Here is a 26303-nt window from a genome sequence, read left to right as displayed (position 1 = left end):
CTGGTGTCTCCACAGCCCTCAGGAGCACCAGTGCCTGCGGCTGTGTCTACTTTGGCCGTCTCTGGGATCCTGCTGAGACACGTATAAGCACGACCCCTCTGATGACCTCCCCACTCTTTTTTGAAGACTCTTAGCCATATAAACTCATTTCTCTTTACCATTATCCCCCTTTCATTCAAGGTCTTTTTCTAGTTGCATCACCATCCCAGGATCCACAGGATGGAAGAATAAAATATGGATTAGAACAGAAAAAAAAAAAAAAAAAAAATTCAGCTACCAGCACCATTTGAAAAGGAAATTTGGGAAGATCCCAATGTCTAACCATAGCTTTATTTAAAAACAAACAACAAAAAACAACAGCTATATCCATTCGATGAACTACTACTATACGGCCATTAAAAATGTTGATTGACTGTAAAAGTGTGGAAACAGAGTTGATGATGCACATTATAGTGAGTATAACTAACACGGCTGGTTTATAAACCTGATTGTGGCTGAAAGAGGTAATCTAGGGACATAAATGTCAATTGAAAGGCAGTTAGAGAATAATCTAGTGACTGAATAATACAGGAAACCCGGTGGCAGATGATGACTGTGGTACTACAAATACAAGAATGCTCTCCTATGACCTAGAACAAACGTACATCACTATAACATGGTGGTAAGTATATGGTGATGCATGGAAAAATACAACTGATGTAATTTATGGACTATAGTTAACAGCAATATTATAATATTCTTGCATCAATGTCCAAGAAGTTACTACTTATCAATCTAAGGTTAATAGGGGTGTATAGGATTTTTTCTTTTGGACTAAGGAAAACATTCAAAGGTTTACTGGGGCGATGATTATAATAATAAAAAACAAAAAACAGACAAATAAAATTTTTCACCTCTCAAACTCTCTATGCTTCCCCTGCTGGACATAGCTGCTATTGCTAGCTATTCTCAAATTATTTATTTAAGCAGTTTTATTATTGAGATATATTCATATACCATGTGATCTATCCAAAGTATCATATATAATTATTTTTTTAACGTTGACTGTCTTTATTGATGCATGTTATTAAAATATTACATAGAAAAAAACGTAGGTAACAGCATGCTTTTATGATCCAATTGGGCAACAATATATTTATATATACATCTATAAATATATGCATAATAAAGGGACTAAAAAAGACACTCCAACGTGATGAAAGGGTTGTCTGGGCAATTCAGACTGTGCTTTTAAAATGTTTTCCCTTTTATTTTCTGAGGTTGGCTACAGTGAAATTATATTGCTCAGGTAGTAAGAAAAAGCAATTCAGATTGTTTCTTAGATTATTTCTTAATTACAAAAAGAACCTCTCAGCTGAGTAGAAGGATCATGCAGAAGATTAGGAGCTCAAGCAGCATCACTGAAAAAGCATCTCACCTGGGTAACAGGTGCTGCCCCTGCCCAGGGCAGGCACCTCGGCTAACGGGGCATTGGGGGGGGGCGGGACTCTGATTTCCTGCAGCTGTATCAGAAGGTATAGTCAGAAAGAAGGCAGAAAAAGTGGCCTTTTGAGAACACTTCCCATGTTCCCTGAAGAATTTAAAAGGCAAAGATATTTAAACAGGGCTTAATTATACACTCGTGTACCTAAAGTAAAAGAACAAGTTCCTTGCAGTTCCTAGCTGGGACAGGGGACACCAAACCACTGAGCCAAGAGAAGACCCATATTTGGATAAGTCAGAGATGGATACAGCACGTTTTTCATTAAATTAATCTCATTCCAGGATCTGTTTTCAGGATTCTGTTGTAACACTTATATATAAAAAGATGTATTAAAAAAATACCCACTAAGAAAACATGACTGTAAAATACAACAGAAATACATTTTATAAGCCCTAAGGATTCTGCATTTATTTCAACACTGCAGATTATAAACGTGGAAATCTTTGACTCTCCAAGTCTCTCAGTTGTGGAATTACACACGAGGCCACAGGCCGGTCCTTTTAGAACCGTGGGGACAGCGCCTCCGGGGGCAGCGCTAGACCGCGTACCTCTTCTCGCCCTCCTGCTTTGCTTTGTGATACTTCAAGTAATCGCTGTGCAGCTCCTTGAAGACGTGCCGTGCGCCTGGCTGCAGGGAGACCCGGAGGAAATGCACGTCCCGGTCGATGCAGAGGTCCAGGATGAGGTAAATGCCCTCCTGCAGGAGGTCCTTCACGGCCGGGTACAAGGTCACCTGCAAGGGAGAGGCGTGCTTCCGTGAGGACAAGCCGGGAGGGAGCCGCCGAGAATGTCCCTGGAGGGCTGATGAGTAATTTCATGGAGAAAAGACAGACATTTCACTTTAAAATATAATTTTGCACATAAATAACTGAATACCCATATTTTAAACATTTATAGTTTAAGGAAATATAATCAAGCCAACAAAATCCCAGTACAGAATTTCAGAAGACTCAGAGCAGTAGCTCTGCTATTTGGTAAATGGCACCTGCGTGTTTACCCGTAGCACCTGAAAACTTGGAATTTTTTAATTTGAAAATCATTCTTCTCTGGAAGCGGCACGAGCTTTGGGCCAAGGCCAAGGGCGCTGACGACATGACTGTGACCCACACCGCACCCCAGAGCAGGCGCGAAAGCTCAGCTCTTCAAAGCGCCCGGCTTAGTCATCGGGCCGTCCCGTGACCCAGCGTTAGAAGCGATTCATGAAGTGCCTCAGGTGCGTCGACAGCAACTCCGCGGATCCACAATTCCTAACTGCCCCGAAGGGTAAACGGGCCTCTGCCGACAGACGGATTCTACCCGGAAATGCCCGCTACTCCATCTGGGGCAAGCTGGGGGGGGCAGCCCAGCTCCGGCCTGGCGCCGTCGGACACTGTGCCCCACTTCCAGGTCCGAGGGCGAGGCGGCTGCACCAAGGAGGCGGAGCTTGCGCTCTCACGTTTACATCCATCCAGCAATCAGCTGGCCTGGGAGCCGAACAGAAAGCCAGCTGCCCCAGCAGCTGCCCCCAAAGCGGCCGCGAAGAAACAGCAGCCACGGATGGTGGGGGAAGCACAGAGATCGAGAGGTGAGGGATTTTCTTGTTTTTTATTATTATTGAAATAATGAAAATGGTCTAATAATGATTGAAGTGAGGAACACACAGCTATGTGATCATACCAAATACCACTTATTGAACACTTTGGATGAATTATATGCTTTATTAATATTTATCAATAACATTGATTTGCGAGAAAAAAAAAAAACCAGCAGTGAGGTGCCAGCTGGCAGGCCTAGAATCCAGCTACTCCTAATGATCTGGAAGAGTTAGTGCCTCTTTGCAAAAACCTACTTTCTAATGAGGATATATTTTATAAACTCGGAGAGGTTTGACTCATGAAGGCAATTTGCTTTCCTCTTTGAGATGATACTTTTCATGTGATGGTTCAAAGACTTTTTTGACAGATGACCATTTTAAACTTTACCCCTTTATAGATGTAAGAACACTCGAGAACTGAAGGTTGAATGACTTGTCTACGGTTTCACAATATGGTAATGGAGAGGGAAAGGAAGAACAAAATGAACAAGCAAAAAAGCAAAAGTCCTTAAACTCACTAGGTAAGTGACTTGATTGTCACTTACTGAACAAATCACTCTACTTCCAGAGGCAAAAAAAAAAAAGTTAATTAACTTTTCCAAAGACAGCTGGTAAGTGGTAAAACTGAGGTCTAAAACAAAACAAAACAAAAATTTCTAAATATAGATAAATGAATGAATGAATGAATGAATGAATGAATGGAGAGAGACATTTTAAAACCTGGGGTCTGACCTCGGTGATTTGCTCTCCACAGTAACAGCAAAGCAGCCCATGGCACGAGCCAAAAAGCCAGTAGCGTTGAGCCTACACAACCCCTTCACATGTTTATTATTCCGATAACTTATTTATAAAAACAGGGACAAAGTCACTTTTACAACACCGAGATCATGGCCAATGAACAGAAACCTCTCGAGGTGGCTTAAAAAGACCATAGACTCGACGGCCGGGACAAGTTACTTACTCTAAGTTATCAGTTAGTAGGGACAGCTGTAAACTTGGTGTGGGGGTAAAAGAGAAGCTCAAAGTAACAATTTCACTGATATGCTTCCACTGCTGACACATTACTGCATGGAAGGGACATCTCCATTAGCTGCCTCGCCTAGCACTGTTGTACAATGTTATTTGCTCCAACTGTGGGCAGATTCCCTTCCACCCACTGCACAAAACTATGAGGGAACACCAAGGAGATTTATTTAGCTGTACTCCCTCTCTAGCATTTAATTAAATGGATGCATGTCTCCGGTTAAATGCACAGCACGGCCAGTCTAGAAGATTTACAGCTCTCAGTAGATCCCTCTGATGCATTTTGAATATTTTCCTCATACTAAATTTAAAAACAAATGAGAGATAAACACAGGCTGCTGCCAAAGGTTGCTGAGATGCTAAGCCTTGGCTCATTCTCAAGCCATTGGCATTCAAGATTTTAAAAAGTACTAATAATGGGGCAGGTGTAGCTCAGGGTCGAGCACCTTCTTCCTCTGTACGAGGTCCCAGGTTCAATCCCCAGAACCTCAAAAAAAAAGAAAAATAACAACTGATAAGCAGGAATCAGACATGAATCATGGGGCCAGGAATCCAGAGACTTTTCAGAGTAAACCTCAGAATAACAAGCAACTTAAGGGTTCAAATTCTTGCTTCCCTTCTTGGCCTTCGTTTAGGTAAACGCTATGTCTCATATTTTCAGTAAAACAGAAGGTAATACGGGTTTTTCTTCCAGCGAATGCTTACCTAGTAATGACTGGACTACTAGGAAACCATCAAGGCTACAAGCCCAAATCTCATTCAAAGAATAAATCCAAGGGGCCCTTCCACACCACTGTGGCTTTTACACACCACGCCCCAAAGTGGGCCCTGCCCACCGGCCTCTTCTTCCTCTCCCCCTCCAGGCCGAACGTCCCTCCGTGGGCATCTCCACTCACCCAGGCGAGCATGGTCGGGGGCCTGAAAAGCATGTGACAGTTATGGATGTTCTGGAGCAGGGACGGGGCGAACGTGACGCACACCTGCTGTTTTCTGGGGTGTTTTAGTCAAACGGGTGCTGATGCAAAATACCAGAAACCTCCTGGGCGTTATAAAGGGTGTTTATTTGGGGTAGGAGCTAACAGATACCAGGCCATAAAGCTTAAGTTCCTTCCCTCAGATGGCTGCCGATGTCTGCGAGGGTTCAGGCTTCCTGGGTTCCTCTGGGCTCAGCTCCTCTGTTTCCTCCACAAGGTCAGCTGTAGACGATGAGGCTCTCTAGGCTTTGCCTCTCTCAAGGTCAGCTGTAGACTATCAGGCAAACAGCTCTGTCTCTTTCCCCGGGGCTCCAGCTTAAGGCTTCAGCATCAGACTCCAACATCAAAAATCCTCAACTCCGTCCTTCGCCAGCCCTTTTATCGCCACCCTGGGTGGGTGGGCACTCAATGCGCTAATCATAACTCAGTCATGCCCAGGTACAGATCAGACTACAAGCATAACCCAATATCTAATTTTAGAATTTATAACCAGAGCAAACTGCTACATGGGGAGACCTTCAGCCCCACCTCCCTCGAGAAGGGCTGACCGCACCAAGGTAACAAGTTTACCAGCGCGTCTACAGTTACCCCAGAAGACTCCCCAGGGGGGCACAAGACAGATACACAGAGATGAATTCACCAAGTGCAATGAATGTCTCATGATGATGGAGGAGGTTGTTTTTATGGGGGGAGGAGTGGGGTGAGGGGGGTGGGGGGTATACAGGGACCTCAATTTTTTTAATGTAACATTAAAAAAATAAATACAGACAAAAAAAGGGCTTTCAAAAATAAAAAGATACAAACACGTATCTACACTCGACGACATTGATACAAGACAGATATAAACATGTATCTACACCTGACAAGACACACACTTGCCTACAAGCAGCCAGACTCTCTTTCAGCCCACGACAGCCCACGGGGCAAAGTAAGATCCATACGGCGGCTCTAGATGTACAACGTCTAGTAGAGGACGCACCGTGGGTCACTCGGGGTCTTTTGAAAATTACACATGGACATTCCAGAGTGAGCCAGCACTGAGCAACGAGTTGAGTCTAGATGTGACTCGGAAAGTCTGACTGATTCCAACAAAGGTACTTTGCTTAACCTAGCTGAACCTGCCTGAGTCTCGCTGAGAGCACATGCTGCAGGCCACGGCCCTGGCGGCCAAGCTGGCAGGACCGCGGCGGTGCCAGCAACCGGGCCACAGCCACGCCTTCCCACCGGGGCTCACCTGGGCTCCTGCCATCCCAGGGCCCAAGGCAGTGCTGGCCGCCACGGGCACTTGGTAAACTCAGAGACTGACGGGCACAGGAAGATGAGCGGGCGCAGGTTCTAAGGCACTGAAACCGCGTGGCGGAGGAGAAACCACGAGGTCGGGGGAGGCAGGCTGACGCTGGGGCGGGGGTGCAGGGCGAGGCCGGAGCCAGCAAGTAAGGAGACAGAGGGAGAGCGGGGTACCGCAGCCGCCCAGGCGGGGCAGGGAGAAGCCCATGCCACCCGCAGCCGCCCAGGCCCCCGCTGTGCCGCAGCACGGTGCGCTGCGCCCCTGCTTCTGCCGCCGCCGCGCCTCTGCCCGAACGTCCGCCCGGCCAGGGCCCTGGCTGGGCTCCGCTGCCTTCGCGCCCCGACCTTGACCTTACACGTGCAGCTGCGGCAAACTCTGCGCGGCGTTCTGTGCCGCACACCCCGGTACCTTCAGCTCCCAGGATCTGTTGGAGGCGGGAGCCCGGGAGAGCCCCTGCCGTGCATGAGCCGGAGCCCCCCTCCCAGCGCCAACGAGCCCACCCAGGACCGTGCCCTGAGCACCTCCCACGTGGGCGCGGCTGAGCCCTGCCCCGTCCTTCCTCTCCCAGGCCCGACGGCAGCCCCACAGGGGGGCTACCGACCGTGGAAAAGGCGCAAGGACGGCCGCCGCATCAAAGAACCTGCCCGCCCAGACCGTGGATGGTGCCGCTGAGCCGCCGCGAGGGACCATGCCGCTGCGAGGTTACCTTCTGCGCCTCCGCCACGTACTGGGCCACCATGAAAGGGGAAAACACCGTGAACTCCTCGGCCTTGGTAGCAATGTGGCTGTACATCCGCTGGACCAGGCGGGCACATTCTAGGGCCACTGTCAGGTCATCTGTGCTTCCTACGAAAAGCACAACAGACCCAAATGATTAGCCAGAAACCGCACAGGCCAGCGCGGCCAAGTTTACAATGCCCACATAGAGCCTCCCGACTCCCGTGTGTTTCCAAACTCCCTAACTGCTCTAATCTGCAGACAGAACAAGCGAGGAAAGATATGTCCAAATATTTATCTATATAACTAAGGGAAGAACACTTAAGAGACTCAAGAATCCATGGGTTCTTTTTTGTTAAGGGTCTAATTGGAATAAAGACTTTTAGAATAAAAACTCAGGGGAAGCGGATTTGGCCCAGCAGTTAGGCCGTCCGTCTACCACATGGGAGGTCCGCAGTTCAAACCCCGGGCCTCCCTGACCCGTGTGCAGCTGGCCCATGCGCAGTGCTGATGCGTGCAAGGAGTGATATGCCAAGCAGGGTTGTCCCCACGTAGGGGAGCCCCATGTGCACAGAGTGCACCCCGTAAGGAGAGCCGCCCAGAGCAAAAGAAAGTGCAGCCTGCCCAGGAATGGCGCCGCACACACGGAGAGCTGACACAGCAAGATGACGCAACAAAAAGAGACACAGGTTCCCGTGCTGCTGACAACAGCAGAAGCGAACAAAAAGAACACGCAGCAATTGGACACAGAGAACAGACAACTGGGGTGGGGGGAGGGAGGGAAAAGGGAGAAATAAATAAATCTTTAAAAAAAAACTCAGAATGCTTTGTATTTTTAAAATTTTACACGAAGGGCTTAAAAAGAAAAAAAAAAAAACACACACACTTGGCTTACTGACATCGTATGGGGAAAAGGCTGAGGCCCTGATCATCCGCTGCCTCCGTCCGCTCCAGAGCTGTCTATATGGGCTTTCCTTCTACCGGCAGAGGCAGCAAGGCTGGCTCCTCGTCGCTAGAGCCTCCTGCTTCCCAATTTCCCCGAGTCCCACGGCCTCCACCTTCCACCCCGGGACTATCGAGGCCCTTCTGGGAAACGCCTTCCGGCAGTCACCTTGGTCCCTCTGTCGGCCCTGGCACATCGCCGCCAACACCAGTCTATGGAAAGCGTTGAGGAAAGAGGGGATGGCTCTCAGCATAACCTGCAACGAGGTGAAAGGGCAAAAAAAGTACGTGAATGCGCGCTTGCTTTAAACTCTTCTGTTTCTAAGGAGCTCGTGCTGTTTCTTCCTTAGCCTTGTCTATCAGCAAGTTCAAAGCAGCAGGGCACCCCTGCGGCCACCGCCGTCACCAGACCTACTGGTGGGTGCTCCCCACTCCCGGTGGTCCGGGCAGGGCACCTGGGGGCGATCAGCTGAGATCTGCCGACTCCTATGCCCTCCACAACGAGCAAACTCCAATCCATTCTGGAAATGGGTAGAAAAAGGCAATAAAAGGAAATAACAAGGGTAATCAATTTATTCGCTAGAATTGTGACTAGGAAGAAAGGTTCCATAAAGCAAAGCCACTTAAAATGGGAACCAAATCTCAGTTAATAGTGACCACAAGACTTGAGTGAGGTTTTACCTTGAAAAACAGATTAAAGATATAAAACAGGTCTCTCTCATGCTCGACCACTCTTAGGTCATGATCAGAACTACACACTAATTCTACAGTGTCACATGTGGTAGCTACTAGCTGCATGTGGCTACTTCATTTTAAATTAACTAACAATGAATGAAAGGAAAACTTAGTTCCTTGTCACACTAGCCGCATTTCCACGCCGCTTGTGAACCCGACAGGATCAGGCAGGTAGAACATGTCCATCAGACTTTGCCGATGTTATACCAAATGGTACCATTCTGATTTGGTGTAATTATCAAATTTGATAGCGCAATGCCACATTCCCTCGCATCATATTAGACTTCTGCCATATGTTCAGAAAGAGGTTATTTTTGCAAAAATCTTCCAGAGCTTCACCAAATTTCCCAAGGACTTCTCTTAATCCTTGACTACCATGTTGATTGAAAACATGGGCCAGACTATGTGGGATCAAACCCTACTTATGCGCTCTTGGGGAAATCACCTAACCTTTCTGTTGCTCGGTTTCCCCATCTGTAAAATGAGGATAACAGGTTGTCACGATGATTAAATAAGTTAGAACACACTAAGTGCTGAAAGCGGCACACCTGCTGATGCTGCAGCTCGGTAGCCAGGCCACTAGTCTTCTGGTCTACCCTCCAGGCTGGCCCGCACAGCCTCTGAGTCTCCAGCCTGGCGGTTCACGCACGTCACACAAGCACGCACCAACGCAGATCCACTTTCCTCATGCATCCCACCTACAGCATCTAAGTGTGAGCTTCTATTATCAGTCGCATCGTTCGCTTTGGCAATACCGTATAATTATTCTTTCGATTTTCTCATTTCATGAAGTGGTCTAGTTCCACAAGCTGGTCACTTGTTAATGGTTTTGCAGAATATTCAAGCTCTTTTGGATGTGACCTGCATCAGCTTCATGAAATCCTGCCTCCTTTGCAAGATCTGCAATTTCGCTTTGCGATTGATTTGCAATCAGCAGAGAGATTTAATAACAAAATGCTGACAAGATGGGCAGGGCCAAAGGCAACTGTTACCGGGGAGGATTCTGGAGTGAGGCCCAATGTTACAAGGGCCCAGTCTGCTGGAGGATTTTTTTAAGGTGGCTCCAGGGATTGAACCAGGACCTTGTACCTGGGAAGCAGGCGCTCAACACTCAGCCACACCCTCTCCCCTAGAGAATACCCCTTTAAACTGCATTGCTCACAGGTTTCCACCTTAGAATATCAAAGCAATTGAAACTATCTGAATGCGCACGTGTCTAGGCATGTATTTCCTGTGTATGAGCTCCACCTCGTCAGTCACATGTGAAGCTGTGGCATGGTGACAAGATCCCTGATGGACCCACGGGCTAGAGTCTAGGATTTAGACCCAGTGACACCGACCCGTTCAGCCTTTCTCGGCCTCCCCTTCTTTAGCTGTGCGCTGGGATTACCACCTGCCCCCGGCCTGCCGTAGGCGTGAACTAACAAGGGTCCAGGAGGTCGGCAGAAGCCGGGTCCCTCCTCGGGACGTTAACCGCCGTCTCGGTCTGACTAGGAAGGCAGCACACTGCAACACTGTCCCCATTTGGACTATTACCCCAGCAGCAAATCTAAGCGACTCATTAAATAATTTCTAATGAGCACCCCTGAACAGCGAGTGCAAAGGTCAGGCCCCAGGAAGACGAACTCACCCAGACAGCTGTGACTGCCAAGTACTTTCTGCTTAAAACATTCGACCCTGGAAAAGACTGAAACCAGGAATCTGCCTAGCCCATCTTTATTTTCATCTTGCAGCCTAAGTGTCCAGGGCTGCCCTTTTCGGGGAGAACGCTGCGCTGCGCGTCTCCGCTGCTCACCTTGGGGTGGCACTGCAGGATCGAGAAGAGCACGTTGTGGATCTTGGGGAAGACGCCCCCGAGCTCCGCAGGCTTCAGGTGGCCCAGGGGGACGGCCAGGAGCGCGCCGAAGGCCAGGCCGACGTGGTGCGGGTTCTGAATGGCCTCCTCGCCCTGCCGCAGCAGCGCGGCCAGGAGCTCCAGGACGGGCCCCACGAGCCGCAGGCGCGGCGGCTGCTCCCGGCAGGCCTCCCGGCTGAGCAGCTGCGAGGGCAGAACAGCAAAGTGAGCCTCCCGAGGAGCGGAGCAAGCACCGACACGCGGAGAGAGACACGCGCCCCGACCCCAGACGAGCGTCCGCAGGAAGCAGGCGCCTGAGCAGCTGGGGCCGCGCCGAGGCCACGGTGTTAGCGGGACGCGGCCTCCTGAGAGGTCTTTTCTCCCCAAGGAGTCGATTCGTCCACCTTCCAGAACAAGATGCCGGGTGGTTTTGTCTCACTGCACGTCAAATACGCACAGCTGTATTTTCCTCCCAAAAAATCTTTAGCTCTACTTGTCTACAATTCAACTCTATTTAAGTTTCTTAAAAATTGGTAGAGAGGGAAGCGGATTTGGCTTCACCTACCACAGGGGAGGTCCAGGGTTCAAACCCCGGGCCTCCTTGACCCGTGTAGAGCTGGCCCATGCGCAGTGCTGATGTGCACAAGGAGTGCCCTGCCACACAGGGGTGTCCCCCGTGTAGGGGAGCCCCATGTGCAAGAAGTGTGCCCCGTAAGGAGAGCCGCCCAGCGCAAAAAATCAGGGAACGCAAACCCGCACATTGGGATGTCCGTCTTCCCGGGTGAAGGCTGCTGGGAAGAGAGTGAGGTGACACCGACGGGTGCCAAACCCCAGGAGATACTTACGGTGAGAGCCGTGAGGATCTGGGGGCACGTGAGCCAGAACAAAGTTGCTTTCTCGGCACTTAACGGGCAGCTCAGGACCAACTTGATCAGCGTAATAGATGACAGGATGGCCTGAGGCAGAGGGGGACAGAACTTTAGGGCAGTGACCAGCTCTCTCCTGAGAATGTAGCTTTAAAGAAGCGTCCTCACAGGTACTGAGGAGGTAAGAGGACCCTGACGGCGCAGGACAGGGGTAAGGGCTGGTTTCTATGAGGTACGAGGGTGACGGGCAGAGCTGTGGCAAAATAAGAGTCACCAACCAAACGTTTAATGGCACAGACATGTGGTGAGCTGGCCCACACAGTGCTGCCACGCGCAAGGAGTGCCCTGCCACGCAGGGGTGTCCCCGCGTAGGGGAGCCCCACGTGCAAGGAGTGCGCCCCATAAGGAGAGCCGCCCAGCGCGAAAGAAAGTGCAGCCTGCCCAGGGGTGGCGCTGCGCACAGGAGAGCTGACGTAGCAAGATGATGCAACAAAGAGACACAGGTTCCCAGTGCCGCTGAGAATGTAAATGGATGCAGAAGAACACAGCAAATGGACACAAGAGAGCAGACAACTGGAGGGGGAAGAGGAATAAATAAAATAAATCTTAAAAAAAAAAAAGAGCGAGCACAGACCACACAGCGATCCAGTTCACAGAGAGCCCGCCCTTCAAGACACTGGCAAGAGGACGCCTGCTGAAAAAGGCACGCGTGCTTGCGGGGACACGGGGAGGCTGGGAGGAAACAGGGAAGAAGCAAAAGGACGGGAATTAGCTGTTGTGATGGGGATGATTTTCCTTAACTGAGATGATGCGGGAAAACGACTGGTCGAGCACCACACCTGCCCCGAGCCGGGCGCTTTACGCCGTCAACGCCAGCCTCCCGCCAGCCCCTTGCTCCTCTAACACCGTGCACATGCCCACACCGTGGCCACAGGCCTGCTCCTCCTTCCCTCCGATGAGGAGCACTCACTCATCCCACACCCCATCGAGGACCCAACTTCTCACCCAAGCTCCAGGCTCGCCTTTCCAGCTACCTGCAGGACGCTGCACCAGCAGACGCTTCCTCTCCCCTCAATCTCACACTCACATGGTCTCACTCGTTACACAGCCTCGCTCACTGAGCTCACAGCCCACCCCCTAACCTCCTCGCCTTCAGCCTTTCTCAAAGCCAAGGCCCTCCTGGGCTGCACACGCACACGACAAACACTCCCAGAGACAGCCTGGGGGGAGGCGTGGGTGGAAGGGGGGGCTGGTGCAGCAGCTGACCACTCCCCAGCCCCCACGACCCTCACGCTGGCACGGAGCAGCAGCGGGGAGTCATGGCCGAGGCCGGCCCTGTGGCCTCCAACGTTGTCCTCGCTCTCTCCGCGTGGCCCCTTCCCATCTGGAAAGCGGGGTGCCGTCTGACCGGCCTCTTCAGGGACTGTGCAGAGCAGGTGCACCACACGGAGGGGCGTCCTGGCATCCCTGGCATGCCAAGCGGGAGCAGCGTTTACCGGTCACTGCCTTACAGACCACGGGGCAGGGTGGAGGGCGGCCGGTTGACCTAAGCATGCTGGGATTCAGGCAGCTGCTGAGGCCCAGGGAAGTGTCTCAAAACAGTTACGGAAAATGTTCTAACCAAGGACGAGCAGGAGGAACTGTTTCCTGCGTTAACATTAAAAGCACGCATTTTCCAGTGTTCGTGAAATAAGAGCCTGTGCTGCTGATCTGAGACGCCCTCCTCTGAAAAGCCAGGCGTCCTTCCGCTGAGCCCGGCCCTCCCTTCCACGCACCCCTTCTCCACCCAGTCGTGTTTAGTTTTAGGGGTGACATCATCCGGTGAGCGCTTCCACTCGCGCCAGCGTCACCTGCAAGCCTGCCAGCCACGAGAAGGCGAGCGCCCACCTGCACGTCTGCCGTCCACACGTGCCTGACCTCCACTCCCTGGAGCACGTCCCGCAGCGCCAGCCTGAAGTCCTCCGTCGACCCGACCGCTAACATCTGGGCGAGCAAGGCTCCCAGGTGAGGCTCCGCAGCCTCAACGACCTGCGCGGGAATGTCGGGATCTGCACGGAAGAGAAGCCGGAGCCGTCAGGCGGTAGAAAAGGGGCAGGTGTACGCAGCTGCGGCCGGGCCATGTGACAGAGGACACGCAGTCGTCGAGCCCCAGGGGCTAGGGCCACGGAAGAGAAGAGTGCACAACAACTGTAAACACACATTCGTGTTGCACGATGAATACACAACTCACAGGGGAAAGACCAAAAGGCCACAACACTTAACGGGGGTTCGCTCCAGACCACAGGATCACAGGTGACTGTCACTTTCCCTTTATACATTTTTTTCTACTCTTCTTGAAAGAATTGGAAACAGAGACTCAAACGGATGTTCACACACTGTCTGTAGCAGCATTATTCATGGTAGCTAAAAGGTGGAAGCAGCCCAAGCGCCCATCATCAGATGAGCAGGTAAACCCAGGTAAACAGAATGGGTTCCAGCCCTACATCGGAGTATTATTCAGCCGTAAGAAGGAATGAAGTTCTGATGCATGCTACAACACAATGAACTCCAAAAACCACATGCTGAGTGAAAGCAGCCAGATGCAAAAGGACAAATGTTCTATGATGTCACTTATGCAAAATGCCTGGAGAAGTAAATTCATAGACGTAGGCAGAGCACGGGCTACCGGGTGAGGAGGCACGGGGGTGACTGCTTAACGGGTGAAGGATTTCTGTCTAGGGTAAAGGAGGAGCTTTGGTAATGGATGGTGGTGAGGGTAACACAACACTGTGGATGGAATTAACACCCTGGACTGTACACACGAAAGTGGTTAAAATGGGCAAGTCTGTGTTGTGTGTATGTTACTGCAATAAAACGAAACAGTAAATTGAGAGGGGTGAAGGGGTGGAGAGGTATTTTTAAAAATGTGAGACTGTTGAAAGATCAGAAGAATCTCAAACTTTGGGACTGCCTTTTGAAGCCGTCCAGCTCTGCTTCTGCTGCGAGCAGGGGTGCTCTCTAGCTTCCCGGGGTCCTGGGGCCCGAGTTTCATGAAGAAGCAGCCTGGAGTTAGGACATTCGAGGCTGTCTGTAGCTGCGCCCCGGCATACCTGCCAGACAGAAGCTTCACCCTCGCTCTGCGGCACGTGCCATCCTCCGTCCAGCCTCTGCCTATTTGTCGCAGCTCAGGGGTTGAGGTGATGGGGGTAAGGTGGGGTGGGTTTGGGGGGCTGAAGTAGGGGGTTGACTTATTATTATTCTAATACAGGGATTATTCTAATGAAGGAAAGTCTGATTAAAGTAAAGGATTGTGGGCTGACAATACTGCATTAAAATGAGACTATCAACACGTGGGTAGAAACTACAAAAAAGAACTAAATAGAAACTCTGGGGTTGAAAAAGTATAACTACTGAAATAAAAAAATTCACTAGGGGACTTACCAGTAGATTTGAACTGGCAGAAGAATAAACGAAACTGAAGATCAACCAATAGTGATTGTAGAAGCTTAAGAACACAACACCGAGGCCTTTTAAACTAGCCCACAATCAACCAGGGAGACGGGTTATTGAGACGACAAAGGCAGCCTGTTCCGGCTACGGTGCGTAAATTGCTTCATTTTTTTTTTCTGTAAGATTCATTTTATTTATTTATCTCCCCTTCCGCCCAGTTGTCTGCTCTCTGTGTCCACTCGTTGTGTGTTCTTCTGTGTCCACTTGCATTCTCGGTGACAACAGGAATCTGCGTCTCTTTTTGTTGTGTCATCTTGCTGCGTCAGCTCTCCACGTGTGCGGCACCACTCCTGGGTGGGCTGTGCTTTATTCGCGCTGAGCGGCTCTCCTTAAGGGGTGCGCTCCTCGCACGTGCAGCTCCCCTACACAGGGGACACCCCGCGTGGCACGGCACTCCTTGCACGTGGCAGCACTGCACGTGGGCCAGCTCACCACACGGGTCAGGAGGCCCTGGGTTTGAGCCCTGGACCCCCCATGTGGTAGGTGGACACTCTGTCAGTTGAGCCACATCCACTTCCCTTAAACTGGCTGTACTTCTAGAAGGCCACACTTAACTCTCGTGTCCCCAAAGTAGCCTGGGGTCCCTCGTAAAGAAAGTAGAACACGAGGGCCAGCTTAGCACAGCGTATCCGCTGGAAAAGCACAATTAGGCCTGGCTAGTAGGTTCCCAACCTTCCCTCAAAAGACTGCCCTAACTCCAACCCAGACCTCAGCCTTCTAACTAGTTACAGAAAAATCCTGAGCTATTAGTCTTGACCCTGGGATTCCGACAGGATCACATCTCCACACACGACGTCCACCTCCCACGGGGACACGTCTCCACGCGACGACGTCCACTTCCCACGGGGTCACATCTCCACACACACGACGTCCACTTCCCACGGGGTCACGTCTCCACACTCACGACATCCACTTCCCATGGGGTCACGTCCCTACACGACGACGTCCACTTCCCACGGGGTCACATCTCCACGCGCGACGTCCACCTCCCACGGGGTCACGTCTCCACGCACGACGACGTCTACTTCCCACGGGGTCACGTCTCCACACGATGACGTCCACTTCCTGCCCACTGCTGGTCAGGCTGGTCTAGAAGGGGCCTGGCTGACTAAAACTCTGTGGCTGGAATCGCAGGCTGGGCCTGTGCACAAGTGTCCCCCTGTCCTGCTAAGCACCCCCCGTGCGCCTCCGGGAGCTGGTTTCCAACCAAGCACCAGGGCTGCCGACACAAACAGGCACAATTCCTGCCCTCGAGGAATTTTATGAGGTTCCCTATAAATCAAGCCATTTGTATCTTCTAAATTTGAAGTCACTTTATGCCATTAAAGGTCCAATACAGAAGAACCTACTAATAGTGTTCACTATCAGTGACACTTAAGCAAATGAGGCTATTTTATCTCTATTAATCACTTTGAGCTAAAACAAATTAAAAGCTGAAAAAAGATAAAATAGATTTCCAAACTGTAATCTTACAGAGAACAATCTCCAAAACACCATTTAACAGGAAAACAAGGCGCTAAACAGTACACACAGAATGCTACCTCTGTGTAAAAAGAGAGGAAAATAATAGCTTATAAACACATAGAAGGTCTGTGGATATTGGGAAAGAATTCCTGCCATGTCAGGACTAGGAAGGACATTTTCTCACTGCTTGCGGGGGTGTGCCTTTTGAAACACAGACCGCGTGCTGATTTATCACCTGTTCCATAACAAGGGAGGGGTAGCAAGTCACCTGGCAAGACGCTAAGGTATCTTTTATCAAAAGCTTGATAGGAAGCAGATTTGGCTAAAGGAAGCAGATTTGGCTCAACAGATAGAGCGTCTGCCTACCACATGGGAGGTCCAGCGTTCAAACCCTGGGCCTCCTGACCCGTGTGGAGCTGGCCCACGTGCAGTGCTGATGTGCACAAGGAATGCTGTGCCACGCAGGGGTGTTCCCTGCGTAGGGGAGCCCCGTGTGCAAGGAGTGCGCCCCGTAAGGAGAGCCACCCAGCATGAAAAAGTGCAGCCTGCCCAGGAGTGGCACTGCACACACACACAGCTGACGCAGCAAGATGACGCAACAGAAAGAGACACAGATTCCCGATGCCAATGACAAGAACACAAGCAGACACAGAAGAACACACAGCAAATGGACAGAGAGAGCAGACAACTGCGCAAGTGGGAAGGGGCGAGAAATAAATAAATCTTTTAAAAAAAATAAAGGCTCAATAGCACGGAATTAGCCAGCAGAAAGAACGTACCTGCAAGAACTCTTCTCACGGAATGGAACAAGGAGCTGAAAACGGACTCCTTCTCGGGATGCAGTTCTGGGGCCAAAAGGAAGAGAGTCAGAAACTGCAGGGCTTCCTGGAAGGGCTGCGCGCTTCCCGCCAGAGCCGGCAACTGCGACAGTATCTGCGCGTACACGCCCTGGTAGAGGGCAGCGTGGGAAAAGGGCACCCCCCCGGCTGTCCGGGCACCCTCCGCCCCGCTGTCCCCGGAGCGCTGGCTCGCCTCTGCTGCCAGGAGGGCGGTGGCCGCCGCGACGGCGGGGACGGGCAGGCACGAGCCCGGGGCGCTCTGCGCGGAGCAGAGCTGGAGGACGGCCCCCGCCTGGAGGACGACCTGCTGCAGGAGCTCGGGCAGCGCGTCCGCGGCCGCGCGGTGCCGCCTCCGCCCCCCGGCCAGCGGCCCCAGGACCCGGCACAGCTTCGTCAGGGACACGAGGAGGAACTGCCTGCCCGGGGCCGCCTCCGCGCCCGCGCCGCAGCCCGCGAGGAAGGCCACCATCTTCCCGAAGTTGAGCAGCGGGCTCAGCTTCGCCTGCGCCAGGGCCTGCATCAGCTGCTCCAGGAAGGCGCCCGCCTCCTGGAGCAGCTCGGGCCAGGCCTCGCCCACGTCCAGGCCGAGCCGGCCGCTGGCGTCCAGCAGGGAGGTCAGCACGATCTCGAAGACGTCGCTGCCATGCACGGTCCGGAACACGGCGCGGGCGCTATCCCCGCTCTGCAGGGAGCCCAGGAGCCGGTAGGACGTGGCCAGGAACCGGAGGGCCAGGGCGCGGGGGCAGGAGCCGTCCAGCCTGGCGACGGCCACGGACAGCAGCAGCAGGAAGCAGCGCACGTGCCAGGGCGGCGGGAGGCTGTGCAAGGGGAGGGCGGCGAGCACTGCCCAGAGCTCCAGGACGCCGGCCAGCCGCTCCCCGTCCAGCTCAGCCAGGAAGTCGCCCTTGGCCAGGGACAGCAGGGCCCGGGCAGCGTGTCCTTCCCAGGGCGCCCCGGCCGCGGGATCCTCGAAGAGCCAGGGGAGCCGCCGCCTGAGCAGGGCCTCGCCGCCCCGGGGGGCGGGACACAGGGCACGCGCGCACTTCTCCGTGACGCAGGCCAAGAAGGCGGCGAGCAGCGGCTGCATTTCTGGAAAGAGGGAGCTGCGCAGGAGAGCCTCGGAGGTCCCCCCGAGAGTGACGCAGGGCTCGTCCTCGGCCGCCGGGGCCGTGCGCGGGGGCAGGGTCCGCAGCAGGACGCCAGCCAGGTGCCCCAGGTCGTCCGCGCCGAGGTGGGGCGTTAGGATGGGGAGGTGGGACACGACCAGGTGCCAGTGCGCCGCGGGGTAGGTCTGCGCGCTCACGGCCCCGGCCTGGCCGTCCCAGGAGGCCGCCGTCCTCTGCGTCAGGCTGTCCCTGCCCGAACGGAGGACGCGGGAGGCGGCGTCCCGGAGGGCCGGGAGGGCGTCCTGCGGGGGGACGCTGGCGCGCAGCAGAGTCCGCTTCATTCTCTGCAGGTGAAGCTGCTCCAGGCAGTACCTGCCCAGGGACTCGGCCGGCGCCGCGCGTGCCTCTAGGTCCTCCCAGCGCTGCGCCTCCGCGCCCGGGAGCAGCCACAGGAGGTCCGCGGCCTCCGGGCCGGCGCCCGCCGCGCAGCGGTACTCGCCGCAGCTCAGCGAGAGCACGGTGTCGACCTCGGCCCAGGCGTAGGCGAGCAGGAGCGCCGCGCCGCCGACCTCCTGCGCCCACGGCGCGGGGCCCTGGGCGTCCAGCGCGAGCAGCAGCAGGGGCCGCACGAGCTCCCGCAGCGTGGCCTCCATGGCGTCCCGCGTGCGCCTGACGAGGGGCGCGGGCGCGCCGTCGAGGCTCCTCACGCTGAACATGACCCGGTGCAGCAGCGCGCTCAGCCACCTGCACTTCGGGGCCAGCGCCGCGTCGGCCCGCAGCTGTGGCAGCACCGCAGCCCGCAGCGTGTCCAGCAGCAGGTCCCACGTGTCCAGGAGCTGGCCGGCGGGCAGCTCGGGCAGGCACTGGCAGAGCACGGCGGCGGGGCCCCCAGCCGGGGCGGCGCGCAGCGGCTCCGGGCGGCAGACGGCGCCGAGCACGTCCCCGAAGAGCCGCGGCACCTGGCGGAGCTTGGCGTAGGTCTGGGCGAGCGCGCCCACCAGGGCCTCCTGCGCTTTCCTGGCCCGCGACTCGGGGACGTCCGCGTGGACCCAGGCCGAGGACACCAGGCGGCCCAGGTCGGGCTCCAGAATCAGGTGGTTCAGGGCGATGAGTGCGCGCAGGCAGCGGAACCAAGCCGGCAGGGACGGCTGCGGGTGGCCGAGCAGCAGCGCGGCCAGGCGCCGGTAGAACTCGAACTGAGCGCCCCCGTGCCGGATCCTGTCGGCGGCGACGTTGTAGACGCCGTGGCCGGCCACCGCGCTCAGAAGCTGCTCCACGGCCAGCAGCTCCGTGGTCCAGTCTGCCGGAGACAGCGCCTCCTCCTGGCCCTCACGCAGACGCGAGACCCGCAGGCAGCCAAACAGCCTGGCGAGCAGGTGGAAGCAGAGCAGCTGGTTCTCCTCCTTGGCGTACGCCTCGAGGAAGAGCCTGTGGAGCAGGGCCGCCGAGCCGGCCACGACGGCAGCGTGCAAGGGCGGCGCGCAGTAGCCGGCGTCCGCCAGCCTGGAGATCACGGTGCTGGCGGGCGTCAGCGGGCTCTTCGCGGCCGCCGCCTTGGTGTCACCGCGCGGCTGCTGCAGGAGCTCCTCCTGGTAGGAAGCGAGGAGCTCGGGCTGAAACGCCGCCCCCCGCAGCACGGCCTCCACCTGCGCGCGGACGTCCCGGCTCAGGGCCGGCCGCAGTGGGCTCTGGCCGCCCTGCGTCCACGTGCCCGCCGAGAGCAGGTGCCTCAGGACCAGGCAGGGCTGGAAGAGCTGCCCCATCGCTTCCCCGAAGGCGCGCTTCGGGTTGACCTGCTGCTTCTGGATGCGCAGGTAGTGGCCGAGGGCCAGGTGAAGGACCTCGAAGAGCTGGGCCAGCACGGCGCCCTCCGGCTGCCCGCAGGCCAGGCGGCAGAGCTGGCTCAGCAGCGCCACCATCAGCTCCTGCTTGGCCGTGTAGATGACCGACAGGGCGGGCACCGAGAGGACGCCCTGGCAGCAGCTCAGGACGGCGCGGGCATGGCGCGGGCATCCCGAGAGTGCAAACTCGGCTATTCGTTCATTTATGATCTGAGGATGAAGGAAAAAAGAAAGCTTGTTACCAATCCTAGACCTCACAGACAAAGGGCAGCACAGAGCCTGAAAACTGAGGCCATGCCCCTAGCATGAGGGACCACCGGGCGCACGCCTCGAGCTCATCAGGGCACCCGGGCAGGCGGGGGCCTGCTCCCACCCCGTCACGTGCAACCTCCCGAGAGACTCGGAGGAGGCCAACACCTCTGACAGGAGCTGCGTTTTTAAGGCAGAAACTCCAGAGAGCATCTCTTTTTAGACACCAAGCCTGCGCGTGAGCGCAGCTACCAGGCGGACGGGCGGTGGCACCCGGTTTATGATCTCGTGGCCCCAGAGTTTATCGTTAATGATACTTCTTGTATTCAAAAGGCCGAGGCAAAAGGCACTCTTTACAAGGAAAGCAGTAAAGTTGCCGGTTACTACTTACAATTACGCACTAGACCCACATTCTCCTGTGGCTGAGACACCCAAATGCACAAACTAGGGAAATGCTGACGGCCAATCCCCGACGCCCACAACGAGCCCCCCAGCCTTACGCCATCTGGATCAAAGTGATCCTGGGCACTAAGCCGCAGAAGCCAAACGAGACGTGTGCTACTGTATCCACTCAACTGACGGCTGTCGGGATTTTCAACAACCCCATTTAGAGCATAACTTCAAGAACCACAAAGCCTACGGCATCAGGCAGCTCAACTTGGTACTTCTTTGCTAGTACCGGTCTCCGCTGACTGTCCTCACTCGTGTGAGGCAGGGTAGCAGAGGACAGAGGCTTTGGAAGCAGGCGGGTATCGGTTCTAAGCCTGAGTCTCTCATTTATTAGCCGTGGGACCGCAGGCAAGTTCCTTGATCTTTCTGAGCTTAGTTCCCTCAACACTAAGACGCATGGAAATAGAATCCTTGTGAGGAGTAGAGGTGACCGTGCACTTGCAGCACTTGAAGCTCAGTGCCGGCACCACTCAGCGCTCACTGGCTTACGGTCACCAGCTCTTCTCCTGGTATCTCAGAATACTCCATTTGACAACGAAGCTCCTATTTCTGAGCTGAACCTTCAGACTACTTCGAGTCAAAACCTTTGAGGAAGATCCATAAAATCGCACAGTGCAAAGTGTAAACCATAATGTAACCTATAGACCATGGTTCCTCAATTGTAACAAATGTATCACACTAACAAAGGATGTCGTTAATGGGGGAAAGTGGGGGTAGGGGGAGGGTATATGGGAATCCCTATACTTTCAGTTTAACATTTACGTAACCTAAAGCTTCTTTAAACGTAAGATTTAAAAAAAAGAACTTTGAGGAAATGTCTATTCAGACGTTAGTCTGATCTCTCTCCAGGCCCACGTGGAAGTTGGGAAAAGTCAGAGCAGCATGACTTGCTGGCTACCTCTTCCAATTAAAAAGGTAGCCACGGAAGTGGATGTGGCTCAAGCGATTGGGCTCCCATCTACCACACGGTGAAGGCGAGCTGACCCACATGGCGAGCTGGCCTGAGTGGAGAGCGGGCCCGAGCGGAGTGCTGGCCCATGGGCCGAGCAGAAAGTGGCCCACGCAGAGTGCTGGCCTAAGCAGAGAGCCGGCCCAAGCGGAGAGCTGGCGCAGCAAGATAACATAACACAGAGAAACACAGAGGAGAGACAGTAAGACGCAGCAGACCAGGGAGCCGAGGCGGCTCAAGAGACTGAGCACCTCTCTGCCACTCTGGAAGGTCCCAGGATCGGTTCCCAGAGCTGCCTAATGAGAAGACAAGAGACACAGAAGAACACACAGCGAATGGACACAGAGAGCAGACAGCGGGGTGAGGGGGTGGACGGGACGTAAATGAAATAACCTTTAAAAAAAAAGGTAGCCTCCGCCTGCCTATGAACAGCTCTGCACTCTCCCTGACTAGTGAATAATGGAGCAATTGGCACAGTGCAGGACACACAATACAAATTCAATGAACGTCAATGTCATTATCATCTAATCGTGACTATTTTCCCCACCTCCTCCCCTACCTTAGTATTTCCCATATCTGCTCGTAATTGACCCCAAAGCAAGTAAGTCTCCAGCATTTCAACTCCCTGCCTTTGAGTCAGACCGACCGTTGTAAAAGCGTACCTCTTTTCAGAACGTAGCTGTCATTTCAAAAAACAGACTAACTCAATTTTCCAAGCCAAGTTCATTTAACTCCCAAATTTAAAACTGTCAAATCATTCACTACTGCAGTAAGAATCACCATCTCCAAGTATCTTTTTATCTACGTGTAACTTAGAAACAATGAAATGAATCAACAAGTGGCAAAGGGGAACTAAGGAAGAGGCTATTGAGGGAAGGGGTGGGAAGAAACCTGGTTCACATCCACAGGCAAACCTCAGGGAAGTCTGCGGGATCCTCTGTTTCCCCGGAGGCCGACAACAGGACATCGAGAGAGGCACGTAATATACGCAGGATAATTCCCGGGGCCGAGCACCTTGGCCAGTGGAATCTGGAGGTTAACCGTCTTGCCGTCCTGAAGGAGGGTCTGCAGCCTCCTGCTGTGGAGAACGTCATCGATGTAGACCCACAGCCTCTCCACGATGTCCTCCTTCAGGTCAAGTTTCTTCTTATAAAACGCAACCAACGATTGTCTTGCCCAATCAAGTAATACCTGAAATTGGAAGAAATGTACCCCAAAAATAAACGAATTTCTTTGCAAACAGAGAAAAAATGCTGGACGTTTATAGAGACATTCAAGGTGTAACCAAATTCAATTGAAAAAAAAAACCTCTCATTTAAAGCATACCTTTGGTTACTTACATTACATAAATGTTTTACAATTATCATCATAGAACTAATACAAAGAGGGGACATTTTTTGTCTTCATCTGGGGCCATTAAATTTTCAGGAGAAACGCTACCATGCCTACCCCTTTCTCTCAAGTTGCGCCTCGACAGCTAAAAGCACACTGGTGACTGCTCAGGATGAACCACCCACGCTTCAGGAAGCCAGATAAGCGTCCACAGACCCAAGCTGATGTGCCGGCTTCACCGCATTACTGAGGCTTAACCTGTGAGGGTATCTGCCTCATAAAGAGCGAGCAGCTTTAGGAAGAGCAGGGTTGCACGTATGCGGTTTCTAGGCTGCGATGTTTCCTTATTCATCAATCCTTTGGGGATGGGTGTCAGACTGAGGGTGGCATGTGGAGCGTGGCACATGGAGCGTGGCACGTGGAGTGTGGCAGAGGCTGGACGGAATGGAAGGAAGCTCCCCTGACCACCTGCCTGCCCCCGACGTCCCCTCCTGTGGCACCAGCAAGGTGACCGTCATCGGCCAAGGCGATCCTCGACGCAGCCAGGTCTGCAAACTACTGGACACGACGGCCAGTCTGTATGTGCCTCATCCTTTTGAGCATGGAACCCGGCCTGGACACTCTTGGAGCTGACCCTTCTAACGCGAGCATATGGGTCTCTGTTTACTCCGACCTCACGCGCTCGGCCCTACCGTATTAACTGGAGTGACCCTAAGAAATGTTAACCAAGAGCAATGTCTTCTTGGGACCCTAACCTATTTCTAGAATGGCTTAACGCAAATATTGAAGCTTCTCTACTTCCCAGCCTTCAATTTATTAAATTCCAACGATTTTTAACAAAGCCCTGACAAGAACTTGCTTACACAGCATTGCTCTGGATTTTTACACAAATGGAGCTATCAAAAGACTTTCAGAATCTAACTTCTGTAGCCTAAGGCCTAATTTGTTCACTAGTCCACACACTTAATTTATAAGTAATGTTTCCAAACATAAAAGAAATGTTAAGTTTTATAACAAAAAAATTTATTGATGAAATACCCGACTCAGTACTTTTTTCAGTGACATTACTCAGTGAAGTTTCCTTCCCCCACCTTTTCTCTAATCTTTTAATTTTCAACTAAATGTCAATATGCATTTTACACAAGTGACAATTATTTTAGGTTATAAAACCTAAGTTTCACATTAAACTTACTTGTTCTTTATTTGGCAGAAAGCACTGGTGGGAAATCCAAGCAAAGTGAGCTAATTTTAGTTTATCTTCCCAGGAAGTTGTCTTGCTCTTAAGCTTCAGCGAAATGCCAGAATAAACAGCAGCCATCACTACAGTTTATCTACAAATTAAAACAATGGAGAAAAAATTAAAATATGGTCAAACACAACAGGCACCAGAAAACAAACATTATGTACTTTATTGTCTACATAATATATACATTCCTTCAAAAAATTTTAATGAGCTATAACACATCAACAAAATTGTTGAGCATAAATCTATTAAAAAGATGCATGGGGAAGCAGATGTGGCTCAAGTGACTGGGCTCCTGCTACCACAGGGAAGGTTCCTGGTTCTGTTCCGGTGCCTCCTAAAGAAGACAGTAAGCTGGTACGAAAGGCAGGCAAGCAAGCTGATACAAGGTGATGCAACAAGAGACAGAAGAAGAAAATAATAACGAGAGACACAACAGAGCAGGTAAGGGAGCTGGCTTAAGTGATTAAGTGCCTCCCTCCCACATGAGAGGTCTCAGGTTCAGCTCCCTGTGCCTCCGAAAGAAACAAAGAAGACAAAAAAACACAGCAAGTGCAAACAACAAGGCGGCCAGGGGAGATAAATAAATCTTAAAAAAAAAAAAAAAAAGGTGCATGAATCCATGGGTTTTCTGGGGGAAATTCAGACAAATGAATGTAGAAGAAGGATTGCAAACACATATAAAAGTATTCCTGCTGTGATCCCACTCACAAGTTTTCCCAGAGATGAGTGTGCAAGAAGTCATCTGGGCAAAAATCAAAGTGTTCATATTACTTGTGGAGAGAGAGCAATCACTCATGATTTTAGATTGAAAAAAATAAGTTCCTGCATAAATCTTGTAAGATACACTATGTATTATGTAGTACGGCCAGCTCCATTAAACAGTTCAAAGAGACAACTAAGTAATAATTGGGAGAAAGTGGTATTTCTCCAAGTGAAAAAATGTACTACTACCCAATCTCAAAAGACATACTCTTTCAGTTGCAACAGTAACTTCCCACTATAAATTTATTTTATTAATGTATGCATAAATTCTCAAGCATACATAGTTTCCAAAAGTTGCTACACAATATCTACAAAAGGTATTTAAGATACTATGAAATAGAATGCAATAAAAGGAATAAAGTAAAGCAAACATACCAACCACCTCCAATTACTAAAAAACTGCCATAAACTTAGCTTTGAGTTTCCTGAGAGTAAAAAAAAGTAGAAACATAACAGATTAAGTCATATTCATTACATTAAAAGTAAACAAGCCAGTTTCTCCAAGACTTTTCATACCGAAGTATAAATAACAACAAAATGATACAACATGAATACCAAAATAGATTGCAATCCTGTGATTCCAATCTAAGATCTGCCAAAGCAAACGGACTTGAAATACTTAAGGCCGCACAGGAGCTGCCTGCGTTTCCCGAAATCTCGGGCCTGCCTCCAGAACTCACCGCCAGGAACCCCGTGAGGGGTGCGCGAATCCGGGTGGAGGCCGCTCGGGTTAAATCACCAAGAAGAGCGGCCGGAGGTCCTATTTTGTCCAGTGTCCACCTCCAGTTCAGCGACTTAAGCTTCTGGCGCGACTCGTGGACGCCACCGAGGCGGCTACGAAGACGCCGAGACACCTGCCAGGCGCGCACGCCGCGCCGTGCTCCGGCGGACCCCGGCCTCGGCGGGGCCGAGGAGGGAAGGGAAGGCCCAAGACGAGCAGACAGGCCGAGGGGTGGGCGGGCGGCCCCGGGTGGGACCCCCCGCTCGGCTCACCTGGCCCCGCTCACCTGGCCCCGCTCACCTGGCCCCGCTCCCGGGCCGGGCGCCGCGGGTGTGTGGTCCCCACGTGGGCACCGAGCGCGCGCGCTTCCGGGGCACGCCGGCGCGGGGGGCGGGGCGGGGGCGGGGCGAGGGCGGGGCG

The 26303-nt window shown here is 52.7% G+C and overlaps 1 protein-coding gene across 2 annotated transcripts; it reads right to left on the bottom strand.

Moving 5' to 3' along the window:
* Positions 1–285: 285 nt before the first annotated feature.
* On the bottom strand, positions 286–26253 carry URB2 (URB2 ribosome biogenesis homolog). 2 transcript variants are annotated; one of them, XM_058289766.2, is made up of 10 exons: positions 25843–26253; positions 24347–24485; positions 22837–23013; positions 17168–20384; positions 13323–13483; positions 11415–11525; positions 10531–10773; positions 8170–8257; positions 7048–7187; positions 286–2216 (listed from the first exon to the last, which is right to left on the bottom strand). In XM_058289766.2, the coding sequence occupies exons 2-10, from the start codon at positions 24470–24472 to the stop codon at positions 2019–2021; spliced, it is 4461 nt and encodes a 1486-aa protein (XP_058145749.1). In that variant the 5' UTR covers positions 24473–24485; positions 25843–26253; the 3' UTR covers positions 286–2018. The 2 variants fall into 2 exon arrangements, with proteins under 2 accessions (XP_058145749.1, XP_058145750.1); XM_058289767.2 differs by having other exon boundaries at positions 1027–2216; positions 22714–23013; positions 25843–26106.
* Positions 26254–26303: the final 50 nt, after the last annotated feature.

Source organism: Dasypus novemcinctus, chromosome 28 (genome assembly GCF_030445035.2).
Source record: "Dasypus novemcinctus isolate mDasNov1 chromosome 28, mDasNov1.1.hap2, whole genome shotgun sequence".
NCBI lineage: Eukaryota > Metazoa > Chordata > Mammalia > Cingulata > Dasypodidae > Dasypus > Dasypus novemcinctus.
This window is presented reverse-complemented; position numbering and strand designations above follow the sequence as displayed.

What these genes read in the sequence shown, in the direction of transcription:
- URB2 (XM_058289766.2), bottom strand. Translation starts at nt 24,472, where the DNA reads ATGGCTGCTGTTTATTCTGGCATTTCGCTGAAGCTTAAGAGCAAGACA. An exon ending in TGTGGACGGCAGACGTGCAG is followed by an intron (nt 11,526 to 13,322) that starts GTGGGCGCTCGC and finishes CCTCTGCCTCAG; the next exon opens with GCCATCCTGTCATCTATTAC. An exon ending in TCCTGCAGTGCCACCCCAAG is followed by an intron (nt 8,258 to 10,530) that starts GTGAGCAGCGGA and finishes ACCTCGTTGCAG; the next exon opens with GTTATGCTGAGAGCCATCCC.